Below are 13,038 nucleotides of genomic sequence, written 5' to 3'. Positions count from 1 at the left end.
TCTATGTTTCTAAGTCTCTATCTCTCTCCCTTCCTCTCTGCACAAAAATCAATAAAATATATTTTTTTAAATAAATAAATAAATAAATAGATAAATAAATAGTGCAGCTATGAATATAGGGGTGCATATGTCCTTACTGATGTGATTGGTATTTCAAGCTTCTTAGAATATATTCCTAGAAGTAGGATCACTGGGTCAAACTGTAGTTCCAATTTTAATTTTTTTAGTAAATTCCAAACTGTTCTGCACAGTGGCTGCACCGTCTGCATTCCCACCAGCAGTGCGCGAGGGCTCCCTTTTCTCTGCATCCTCGCCGGCCCTTGTTTGTCTCATTGATGGTAGCAGGTGTGAGGCGATATCTCTTTGTCGTTTTCATTTGCATCTCTCTGATGCTCAGTGACTTTGAGCATCTTTTCATATGTCTCTTGGCCATCTGTATATCCTCTTTGGAATTATTTATTTTTTAATTTCTATTTTCTTGTACTTGCTAATGTAAGGTTAAAATATTAATATTAAATGTGTTTTGCCAGGAATTGGGTCAATCGGGATAACCCAGAATAATGTTTGAAACACCCCCAGGGATGCTTACTGACCTTTCTGGGTTGCTTCTCATGATCTTCTCATTAACAAATCCAGGTTCTTCTAAAGAAGCACGAAGCCTTCCTAGTGGACCTCAATGCGTTTGGAAACAGTATGCAGGCCCTGCGGGATCAGGCTGAAGCCTGCCAGGTGAGAAAAAGTTAGGGATGACAGGAATCACAATGCCCACAGCAAAGATAAAGGAATTCTCTTAGCTACTGGGTTTTGCTTTCTATAATCCAGGAAATAATGGCAAAGAAAATAGTAAGTTCTATGATCCTTATGTACAAAAATTGTAGCATCTTCATAGCATCAACAAAGTTTTAGTACATAATAAGGATTTCTAGATAAGTGTTATTTTTCACTGTTCTTTTTTTAATTATCTCTTTTGTTTGCATCTCTTCCTCATACACTTCTTCTTGATTCCTTTCTTTCCTTTATTCATTTTTTCCTGTACCAACACTTTTAATTGTCCACCGTATGCAAATATGAATAAAAAATAATCCAAATTTGCAGGGAAATTGTAGTCTTTGTCTTGTTGTTAATTATCACCTGAGGATATTTTTCCATTGACTTTTAGAGAGAGTGGAAGGCGGGAGGAGAGACACACAGAGAGAAACATCCATGTGATAGAGACACACCAGTTGGTTGTGTCAGACCAGGGCCGGGGAAGCTAATGATTTAAAGGTCAAAGGGTTAGAGGATTCCTAGCGGAGGCCCAGGGAATGAAAAGGGTGATGAGAGATAGGTAATGAGTCTTTACATTTCTCAAATAATATTCTGAAGCATTATGTATATAATGATTTAATATCTGCTTTAAGAGCTGATGGCTTAGAGCACATGTGTCAAACACAAGGCCTGCGGGCCAAATCCGTCCCGCCAGGCCTTGCAATGTGGCCCGCACCGCGCTGTCATCACTGCACTCCGCTGCGTTTCCATCACAATGACAGTTTATGACTGTTCAGTAAACCATTCGGCCCGCGATTTAGGCTGGATTTTAGATTTTGGCCCCTTCTCTGATTGAGTTCGACACCCCTAGCTTAGAGCATTTAATATATTTCCAACACAATGCACACTCGCTTGCTCACTATGTGTTCGCATTGCCAGCCTCCCTGTCCCCCGAGAAGTGTTAGGATGGAGCAATATCTCTGCAAATGCCACGTTGAGATCTCTTTATTACTGTCAGCCATGGAAGAGGTTCCAATCAGAGGTTCCTTTCTCTTGTGAGGCCCAGGGAGAGCCCCCTGCAGCCCCCTTCCCTGCCCCTTCGTCAGGTTCTACAGAGAGACATTCCCGATGGGTGACTTACATGGATTTCTTCTGGTTTTGTTCAGCAGCAACAGGCTGCCCCCGTGGAGGGCGCCGCTCAAGAAGAGAGGGTGCTGGCTTTGTATGACTTCCAGGCCCGCAGCAACCGAGAAGTCACCATGAAGAAAGGGGATGTCTTAACGCTGCTCAGCTCCATCAACAAGGTGCGTACTCCTTCCGACTTCTTCCCGGCCACGAGGGCCTCCTCCACAGTCCTGCCAGATATTCCTGTTTCAGTCCGTCAGCATTTTTCTGGTGTTGCTTTCCCTGGTTAAAAAAAGTTACAAAAATAAACCTTAAGGTTGTTGTTTTTTCTGTCGCATCATCTGGTTTCCACCAGATTCACATGGTTGGAAGGTGTTGTTCGTGGACCGGCCGCCCTCATTCAGAGGACCCCGGTTCAAAAGGAGCAGCATTGGCAGCATTGGCCCTGCTCTGGGGTCCGAGAACGGGGGGTGATGGGTGAAGGGTCTGAACTGTGGCAAGCAGCCTGTCCCACAGCCGTAGGAGCGGATACTTCAGGCTCCTAGTGAAATCCGCTTACCCGTGTTTTCATCTCTGTTCCCTACTCCAGTCCCCACCCGCGCACTCGTTCCGTGCTTTTGGTCTCTTATTTCATTACTCGAAAGTAATAACTACCGGGTAACCATAACCAGGCGTGAATGTGTTGAGATTTTTGCTGTGTTTAGTATGACAGGAAAATTCTGAAAGAACACCTATGAAAGGTTTACTGGCATTTAAAAACGGCAGAATTGAGGTTGACTCCCAAGAGCTGATAGACTTGGCCTGCGGGAGAGTATGTGTGTGGGAAGCTCCTCATTCCTGCATGGATGCAGTGTTCTTAGCCCCGTGTGGCAGACAGATATTTATATATATATATATATATATATATATATATATATATATATATATATATATATATATATATATATATTTTATTGATTTCAGAGAGGAAAGGAGAGGGAGATAGATACATCAATGATGAGAGAATCATTGATTGGCTGCCTCCTGCACGCCCCGCACTGGGGACTGAGCCTGCAACCTGTGCATGTGCCCTTGACTGGAATCAAACCTGGGACCTTTCAGTCTGCAGGCTGACACTCTATCCTAGGGGTGTCGAACTCAATCAGAGAAGGGGCCAAAATCTAAAATCCAGCCTAAATCACGGGCCAAATGGTTTACTGAACAGTCATAAACTGTCATTGTGATGGAAACGCAGTGGAGTGCAGTGATGACAGCACGGTGCGGGCCACATTGCAAGGCCTGGCGGGACGGATTTGGCCCGCGGGCCTTGTGTTTGACACATGTGTCTATCCACTGAGCCAAACCAGCTCGGGCTGGCAGACAGATCTTACAGGGCACAGCAGTGTGGTGGTGGCTGTTCCTGGAGCAGAGCTAGCTTTGTCTGTCTGTAGAAGTCAGTGGGCTTAGCCATAGAGGGTAAAACTAGCTGGTTATCCCATATCTTAATGCAAACTGGATCTTGGATAGACAGTTGTATTTAATGCTGAATGATCTCTTATCCTCTCCAATTCAGGCACCTTTGAGGGGTTTTGTTGTGGGGTCTTTGTGCTTATTTTTGTAGGCATTTGCCTCATTCTATGCCTGTGCTTTGCAGGGAGACAGATGTGATTCAAAACTGTGTTCGAAGGTGTTTGTTGTCTGGAGTCATTGGTTTGCAGCGTTCCGTTTTGCTTTCCCACTAAATGGGGGCGGGGTTGGTAATCCACGAGACAAGCTGAGTTGTTAGAAGGATTCCTTGGTTAGAAAAGTTAGCTTGCGTTTTATGGTGTTTCCTGAAAATGACTTGGAGATGCTCCTGAGTTGTCCCATCTGCTGCCTTGATTGCTTGGATCTCACCCACACTTCCCTTTAAGAAAAACCAAGTCCTGTCACAGAGGTCTCTGTGTTTTTCAGAGGACTTTTGTTAGAATCCCTTTTCCCAAATAAAACAATAAAAAAAAAAAAAGAACTCTCTTTGGTTTTTAAAATCCTTATCAAAGTTAAAGGTCTAACATCAAATGTAGTATTTCTTGATTTCAGAAGCTTATTTCTGCAATCCCTGCAATTAATAATTTACATTCTTTTTTCCCCTTTTTTTGTATATAAAGTTAATAGCCTTTATTTTTTACATTTTATTATTGATATATTGTATTACAGGTTCTCCCCCTCCCCATTTACCTCCTCTTCCCAGCCCCTGCCTCCCCTCCAGGTTTTCACTACCCCACTGCCCACGTCCATGAGCTGTGCATGTAAGATATATGTTCTTTGGTTATCAGTGGAAATTATCATGCTCCTCCCACAAGTGATAGTTCGCTCCTCTTGGCTATCAGCCTGTGTCTGTGCTTAGGGACTTGGTTGAACCGTCTCCTGTTGGTGGCCTTTCCAAGAGCTAACGCCGGCGTGGGCTCTGCTCTCCCTCCAGGACTGGTGGAAGGTGGAGCACGAGGACCACCAGGGCTTCGTGCCGGCTGTCTACGTCAGGAAGCTGGCCCACGACGAGTTCCCTGGGCTCCCCCAGCGGTGGCGGGAAGAGCCGGGCAGCATCACCGAGCGCCAGCAGCAGATTGAGGACCGGTAAGTTCTGGAGGCTGCGCAGGTGTTTGGCCACACTTTTCCTTCTGGCCAAAGGCACTTCTCACGGCTGCAGAAAAGCTAAACGTAAAGTTGGTGTCTTTCAAACACTTCATTTATTTATTCATTTATTTATGTATTTATTTTTAAAAATATTTTTATTGATTTCAGAAATGACAGGAGAGGGAGAGAGAGATAGAAACATCAATGGTGAGGGAATCATTGATTGGCTGCCTCCTGCACCCCACCCCCACTGAAGATCAAGCCCCCAACCCCAGGCATGTGTCCTTGACTGGAATCGAAATTGGGACCCTTCAGTCTACAGGCCGAAGCTCTGTCCACTGAGGCAAACCAGCTAGGGCTGAAATACTTCATTTTGTCAATGCATCCAGAGAACCCCAGTACCATTAAGCCAATTGCCTGAGGTTAGGTTCCTAGTAAAGTCATGTCTTCTGATTCCCTGCCTGGCATTCTCTCAAGGTTAGAAAAAGGTTTGCTGGCTTCCGTGTGAATTTTGTTCACTCTGCCAGGCTGTTTCCTATTCAGTTGTCAGCAGAAATTTCAAAATTTTGCTTCTGTTAGATGTCATTTTTATTATTTTTAAATGGAACACTATGTTTGTTTCTCTGCCCTCAATGCTATTTTCCTTCTCTCTGTATTTCCTTCACTTCTTTACTATTTTTCTTTTTATTTTCTCTCTCTTTTTTGTCCATCCCCTCCTCTCCCTCTCTCACCCTGCTTCATCTCTTCTATGTTTTCTTCATCTTATATTTCACCTTTCCCATTCTCTCCATTTGTACATCTAGGTATCACTCTCTCCTCGACCGAGCAGAACAACGCAGACGTGGTCTGTTGCAACGTTACAATGAGTTTTTGCTGGCCTATGAGGCGGGCGACATGCTGGACTGGATCCGGGAAAAGAAGGCAGAGAACACTGGCATAGAACTGGATGACGTGTGGGAGCTGCAGAAAAAGTTTGATGAGTTCCAAACGGTGAGAAAGAGGATCCATTTCTCCCAGGCAGTTTTTTAGGGGTTATTATTATTTCCTTTTACCCCATATTTCCTCCTGAATATCACTTTAATTTCAAATTTGATAAATGTCTATCACAAACCTGCTGAGAGTTCCACATTGTAAATCTTTCTCTGGGTATTGTGGATGCAGAGGAAAATAGTCACCTCAACTTTGCAGCCTGAGTTTCCTGCTGTTCCAAAGTCCTAGAAGAAGTGGTGATGTCCCTGAATTCTTCAAAATGTGCCGTATCCTGTGCTGTGCTTCTGATGCATAGATACAAGGCCGGGGATCGAGGTTGGGTGGACTATAGGAAGGATAACCTGACTTTAAAGCTAGACTATTTCTAATTTCCCATCTACTTAAAATCCTTCCATGCTCCTTTATTCTTTCAGACTCATTTTAGTATTTTAACTAGCAGTGAACATAAATCCCTTTCTTCCTTCCTTTAAAAAACATATCTTTTTTTATAATTTTAAAGAGGGAGGGTGGTGGAGATAGAGATGGAAACATCAATGATGAGAAAGAATCATTGATTGGCTGCCTCCTGCATGCCCCACACTGGGGATCGAGCCTGCAACCCAGGCATGTGCCCTCACCAGGAATCCAACTGTGACCTCTGGTTCATAGGTTGGCTCTCAACCATTAAGGTACGCTGGCCAGGTCTTTCTTTTTTATGATGGGTTCCAGTGAAATTCAAAGTAATAGATGATTGATGGATAGTTACCGAAATTATATTTTATTTTTTTAGGAACATGTAAAGAGAAAAGTGAAAGAAAGAAAAACAAACATAAAATTACAAAATAACAAAATTACAAAAATGAGACTTCCATAGGAAAACTCTTTGAAAAGCTATTGTGTAATACAATGAACAATATTGTCACTGTGGACAGTGTAATGAGCCCCCTACGGCTGTTTCTTACAACACACCTCAGCAGAAGCAGATCGCAGCTTGTTCATGAAATTCTATAGAAGGTGGAGCAGGTTTTTTTTGGCAGAAAGGAATATGGCACAGCCAGGTGTAGATCCCCCTGACGGTGCTATTTAACCCATGGAGAGATTTTTAAGAAAGCTAGAAAAAAGAAATTCACCCTGTTTTCTCTTAATATGTATTCAATAAATGGATTCAGTTTACATTTAGATCCTGGTCATTTGGAGTTTATTATTGAATATGGTGTGAGGGAGAGCTACATTTTATCTTTTTCCCAAGTAGTTAGCCAAGTTTTTCAGGATCATTTACTAAAAAGTCCATTTTTACACTAGTGATTTGAGGTACTACCTGTATCATATAGCAAAGGTCCATATGTATTTAAAATTATTACTGTAAATTATTTGTTTTTTCTATGATGGATTTGATAAACCATAGTAGCCTGTATGTTCATTCGTTAACACCACGCTGCTTTAATTACAGAATTTCTATATTATGTTTTAATACCTCGTAAGGAAAGGCTTTCTAACTACTACTCAAAGTTCAGGTTCACAGAATGCACTAAAAGAAAAGATTGATAAACTTTAGCATAGCAAATATGGTGATAAAACAAATCAGAATACCATCAACAAACTGGGAGAAAATATTTGCAAGATTTCTTATAGATAAAGGGCCAATATGTCTGTATGTAAGTATCTAAAAAATTGAGGAGGGAGGGAATAAAAACTGTTAAACAAGAAGAATAGGCAATTAAAGCATTACATTGGAAAATGAAAAATAAAGAGAAATCTAGGAAAATGGATGTGCTCCATACTTCAGATAAATAGCAAGTCTCTGACCAAATTTCTGATAGTCATGGATGTAAGGGAGATTAAAGGTACTCTACTAAGTGCCAATTTGGGGGAGGGCAGCTTGTTTTGTACTGAATATAAGGTTAGCAATATGTTTTAATATTTAGCCATGTCAGGGCAAAGATAAGCAGGCAAGTATTGAAAGCTTCATCAGAAGGGATCTACACTGCTTTGCGTACATTTTCCCATCTAGGATTTGAAGACCAATGAGCCTCGACTGAGGGACATCAACAAGGTAGCTGATGATCTGCTATTTGAAGGGCTTCTAACACCAGAAGGAACTCAAATACGGCAGGTAACGAAGGCTCCTTCCATTTCTCCTCTCTACCAGGCTGAGCCTGGGGAGTCCTCATTCCTTAAACATACTCAACTTCATATTCCTCAGTTCAGCTAGGACATGCAGAAGGTCAAGGTGGTATGGAGCTGCCACCAAAAAGGTTAAAGACATTAGATCAAATTGTTCAACCATTCATTTGAACTGATCTGAAGTCCATAGATTGCAACATATACTCACCTTTCCCCTATCATCACAGACACAGAAATTCAGTGCTCGAATATGAATACAATGAAAATGCAGACAAAGGAGTTATGATAATGGAAGGGATACATCAGAAAGATGTATTGGAAGAGAGAGGTCCTAATAAAATCTGATGAAAAAAGAAAAAGAATATGGGTCAATAGAGATGGGAAGGGAGCATTCTAGAGCTGACTCAAATTTGGACCTATGGTTTCATGAAATATCTAATGAACATTAATGGAATGTCATGTCCAGCTCTCTGGGTTGTAATGAACTAATGAGTATGAGTACTCTTCCGCTTTTTGTGGGGGTGGATGTGGAAAAATGGAACAAGAATGTTCACAGGAACCATTTACTTGCCATCTGCAGAGAGCAGGACTCTAAGAGACCGCTTTGTTTCATGAAAGCAGGATGAAGAAAGACACACATTTCTCCTGGAGAAATGCAGTAGCTTCTAATTACTAAGGCAATGCTTCCCGCCCGTTTTTTAGAGGACACAGCATAGTCTCTGTGGCAGCAAACACTGATGGCCACTCCAGGGTTGATGGCTTCACCCTGAAGCATCAGTTTGGGAAGGAAAGTGATCCCCTTCTTCACTGCACTGGCATAAATCAGGCCCGAACTCGAAATATCCAACAAAGACATGAACCTATCCAATTTTGGAAGGTGATGACATGAAAACAAACTTGATTTAAACCCTGTTTAGTGTTCATACACCACGGAGCTGTCTGAGTCAGTTCCCTGGCTTAGGTCTGATGTGTCTGCCTCTTCTAGGAGCTGAACACCCGCTGGGGCTCCTTGCAGAGGCTGGCAGAGGAGCAGCGCCAGCTGCTGGGCAGTGCCCATGCTGTCCAGATGTTCCACAGGTAAGTAAGCACTTGAACCCTGAGAAACAGCCTTGTTCGAGAAGCCACTCAACAGCCCCCATGTCTAATTATCATAGTAGAACCATAGCTATTACAGTAGTATAGCTCTTCTCCCCGAGATAGAGGGTCTAGTAATAATTAATGTCGTTTTTCAACATTCGTTTAAAATCTTGCTTGGCGTTGACTTGTATTGACATAACCTTCAAACACGTGGTATCTACAGAACGTGTGAAGTGCAATTAACAAGTTTTGCTTGAAAAAGTTTGTGTTTGGTTTGGTTTTTGTTGCAAAACTAGGGCTAAGAAGATGGCGGATGAAGAGCATATTCGGCACTGTATACTTTACGAGTTCCAATTAGGAAGAAAAGCAAGTGAGGCTGCAAAAAACATCTGTAGTGCTCTTGGTCAAGATGCAGTTAGCGCCAGAAAATGCCAGCGTTGGTTTGAGAAATTTCGCGAGGGAAATTTTTCGTCAGATGACAAGAGTGGTCGAGGCCATGTGTCCAATTTTGATCAAGAAGTTCTTCAAGCTCTTTTGGTGCAAAATCCTCAAATTACCCAACAAGAGCTTGCAACAACTTTAAATTGTTCACAAAAAACAATTTCCAATCAATTGCATGCACTTGGCAAAGTCCAAAAGTTTGGAAAATGGGTTCCTCATGAGTTGACCAACAACAACCGTAATCAAAGAGTCACAATTTGCAGTTCGCTCCTGTCTTGTCAAAACCGTTTGCCGTTTTTAGAGCAAATTGTTACTGGAGATGAAGAATGGGTGCTGTATGTCAATTTGAAAAGGCAGCCTCAATGGTTGGACAAAAATGAGGCTCCGCAGCCCAAGCCAAAACCTGACTTGCATGCGAAAAAAGTGATGTTGTGTGTTTGGTGGAATTTTAAAGGAATTCTTCATTATGAACTTTTACCATCTACCCAAACCATTACAAGTGCAGTGTATAGTGCCCAATTGTAAAGGTTAGCCCAAGCTTTAAGAGAAAAAGAACCCACGCTGATTAATCGGAAGGGCGTAATTCTTCACCAGGATAACGCACGACCGCATACTGCAAGAATCACTGCTGAAAAACTGCGCCAGTTGGAATGGGAAGTTCTCCCTCAACCTGCATATTCTCCTGATATTGCCCCTTCCAATTACCATTTGTTTCGTTCTTTGCAAAACTTTCTTCTTGGAAAAAAATTTAATAATGAAGAATGCCTCAAAAATGCATTGACCGAATTTTTTGCATCAAAATCACAAGAATTTTACAACAGAGGGATTAAAATGCTTCCTGAGCGTTGGGCACAAGTAGTAGAAAACAACGGCAACTATATTGTTGATTAAATTTTGTTGTATTATTTAAATAAATTCGATTTAAAAAAGTATTAGAAAACGACATTAATTATTACTAGACCTAATAGATCAGGTGTTTCAGTGGTATATTCCTCACTTGGCACATAGCATACTCCCAGATAACCAATGCCAGTTTTCTAGTGCCTAGGCTTGGGCAGTCCATGTGTGTTGTCATGTCAGTGAATAAAACTTTAGGTAGAAGCAAGACATTTAAGTAACTATATTTCTGAACTAAATGTAGATGGTAGAGAACAGCAGATATCATAGCGACATTAACTATTGCTTCAACAATTTATTTATGATTTCCAGTTCTGTTTCTATACTAAGAAATACACATATGTAACTAAGCAAGCAAACAAATGAACAAACAAACAGAAAACCAAACACCTTCTCTGTGCATAAATGTATTTTTGAATATCCAGAGAAGGGAACAGTGAAGTGCAGATGGTTGTGTTTATTCAGAGTGGCTTCAGGTGGAATGCGGTGAAGTATAACAATTAAGCATGCAGCTTCGCAGGCAGGCCACCTGGTTCAAACATAGGCTGTCATTTAGCAGTTGTGCAACTTTGAAAACTTACACTTAGCATCTTTAAAATTCAGTTTTCTCTTAAATGAAGTAGGAATGGTAATAGTAACTATGCCTCAACTTGTGAAGATGAAATAAGCATATGTTCTAGCACATTAAAAAGGATGATGGTGGTGGTGATAGTGATGATGATGATGATGATGGTGATGGTGATGATTATGATAACGATGGTGATGATGATGATGGTGTTGGTGATAATGATAATGGTAGGGATGATGATGATGATGATGTGGTGATGATGGTGGTGGTGGCAGTGGTGATAATGATGATGGTGGTGATGATGATGTGGTGGTGATGATGATGTGGTGATGGTGATGATGATGATGGTGGTGTGATGATGATGGTGGTGGTGTGATGATAATGTTGTGGTGGTGGTGATAATGATGATGATGTGGTGATGATGATGATGATGATGATGATGATAGTGGTGATGATGACTATGGTGGTGGTGGTGGTGGTGGTGGTGGTGGTGATGATGATGCTGATGTGGTGGTAGGGATGACTTCCTTGTGAGGCCAGCTAGCCATCCCCTGGTGCACATTCTTACTTTTAAACTTTTTCCTCTCGTTAAAAGAGAAGCAGATGATGTGAAGGAGCAGATTGAGAAGAAGTGCCAGGCCCTCAATGCTGCGGATCCTGGCTCCGACCTGTTCAGTGTTCAGGCCCTTCAGCGACAGCACGAGGGGTTTGAGAGAGACCTTGCACCTCTGGGAGACAAGGTGAGACAGGAGCTTCTAAGCTTTTCTAACATTTTCTTCTTTACCTATCAATGCCCTCTCCTGTGGTTTTATTTTCCCTTCCATATTCTTACATTTATCTTTCTATTACTCCATACTTGTCCTTGTCCTTGTATCCTATCCTTAAAGCAAGACCACTGGAAAGACATGCCCCAACCCATTAGCAGGGGAAGAAAATATATTCTAAATAAACCTCCTGTCCAAGTGCCTATTTAATGGGCTACAAGCGAGCAGAACGTACAGAAGCTATTTGGAAGCCTGTAGCCTAAAGTAAGTAGGAAATGGTCACAGCCAAGATGACCAGGCCTGTGCCTGAGCATGGTGCATCATTTCCTTCACAAGTATTGTAATTGAATGACTTTAATCCTATCCCAACCAAAAAGTGAACCTTGGAGCTTGCCTGATACACTCTGGGATAAATCAGAGTCATCATACAGCATGGCTTTATCATGCAGAGCAAAAAGAAGCCCAGAAATGTTGATATTGGGAAGATCTTCACAAGAAAAATCAGGATCCTTGGTTCCCTAATGATGCTGTCACTCACCAGCTTTTACTTAACCACCTTCTCCAAACTCCTTCTTATCTTAAGAAGACTATGGCCCAGCCACCATGGCTCAGTGGCTGAACATCAACCTATGAACCAGGAGTTCATGGTTTAATTCTCGGTCAGGGCACATGCCCAGGTTGCTGCCTGATCCTCAGTAGGGTCATGCAGGAGACACCCAACCAGTTATTCTCTCATTGTTGATGTTTCTATCTCTCTATCTTCCTTCCTCTCTGAAATCAATTATATATATATATATATATATATATATATATATATATATATATATATATATATGTATTAAAAGATGTATCGGCATGTCAATGTGGCCTACTTCAGGGAATCACCAACAGAGATGCCATTTTAGTGAAGAAAACAGCAAGATGTCCTTGTACCTCATTGATGTCAGTTTGAGGAGCCAGAACACTCAGGACTGCGGGTTTTTCTTTTGTGAGGATCTAGGTGTGATGACCAGAGCTCTTGTACCTCCTCAGGTGACCAAATTGGGAGAGACAGCCGAGCAGCTCAGCAAATCCCACCCAGACGCCACCGATGACCTGCAGAAGCAGCGAACGGAGCTGAACGAGGCCTGGGATGACCTGCTTGGACTTACAAAGGACCGGAAGGAGAATCTAAGTGAGGCCCAGAAGTTCTACCTGTTCCTCAGCAAGGCCAGGTAAAAATCAATCACCAGGTGGGCGGGCGATTTCCTGCCCAGACCCTGAGGAGCAGTCTGGGTACAGGTGCTCTTCACCGCGGATCTGGAGGGTACCTCAATGTCCAGATAGTATTTGTGATCAGGCACAAAAATCTATAGTTCAATATGTTGAGCCAGAAAATGTTGACGTTTGAAGGAATGTGAAGCTATCAAAGCAAAATCAGATAAACTTCAATAGAGTGTATGCTGTACATATATAAAACGCTATGTGAGGAGTTGTAGGATATGGGTATTTTCATTGTACTGAGAAAGCACAGAGGAATACAGATAACCATGGTAGAATGCAGTACAAGCCCAAACTCTCATCTTAATATGTAAATGAAACTATACTGCCCGGTTCCCCCCAAAATAAGACAGTATCTTATATTAATTTTTTCTCCCAAAGTTCTGCTAGGTCTTATTTTCAGGGTATGTCTTAGCTTTCCATGCGCTAGGTCTTATTTTCGGGGAAACACGGCAGTATACAAACAAAGGCACG

General features: G+C 42.0%; 1 protein-coding gene across 1 annotated transcript in view; it reads left to right on the top strand.

The window, feature by feature from the left end:
- SPTA1 (spectrin alpha, erythrocytic 1) overlaps positions 1-13,038 on the top strand; it is a 70,453-nt gene that overhangs the window by 29,957 nt on the left and 27,458 nt on the right. Inside the window, exons 20-27 of the mRNA XM_036442699.2 lie at positions 637-729; positions 1,914-2,051; positions 4,313-4,464; positions 5,268-5,454; positions 7,445-7,546; positions 8,543-8,634; positions 11,136-11,280; positions 12,337-12,518. Of these exons, the coding sequence (XP_036298592.1) occupies positions 637-729; positions 1,914-2,051; positions 4,313-4,464; positions 5,268-5,454; positions 7,445-7,546; positions 8,543-8,634; positions 11,136-11,280; positions 12,337-12,518 (1,091 nt within the window). The remainder of the gene's footprint in view (positions 1-636; positions 730-1,913; positions 2,052-4,312; positions 4,465-5,267; positions 5,455-7,444; positions 7,547-8,542; positions 8,635-11,135; positions 11,281-12,336; positions 12,519-13,038) is intronic.

The sequence above is a fragment of the Pipistrellus kuhlii genome, unplaced genomic scaffold (genome assembly GCF_014108245.1).
Source record: "Pipistrellus kuhlii isolate mPipKuh1 unplaced genomic scaffold, mPipKuh1.p scaffold_m20_p_18, whole genome shotgun sequence".
Classification (NCBI taxonomy): Eukaryota; Metazoa; Chordata; class Mammalia; order Chiroptera; family Vespertilionidae; genus Pipistrellus; species Pipistrellus kuhlii.
Note: the sequence above shows the minus strand (reverse complement) of the source record. Positions and strands in the feature narration are given on the sequence as shown.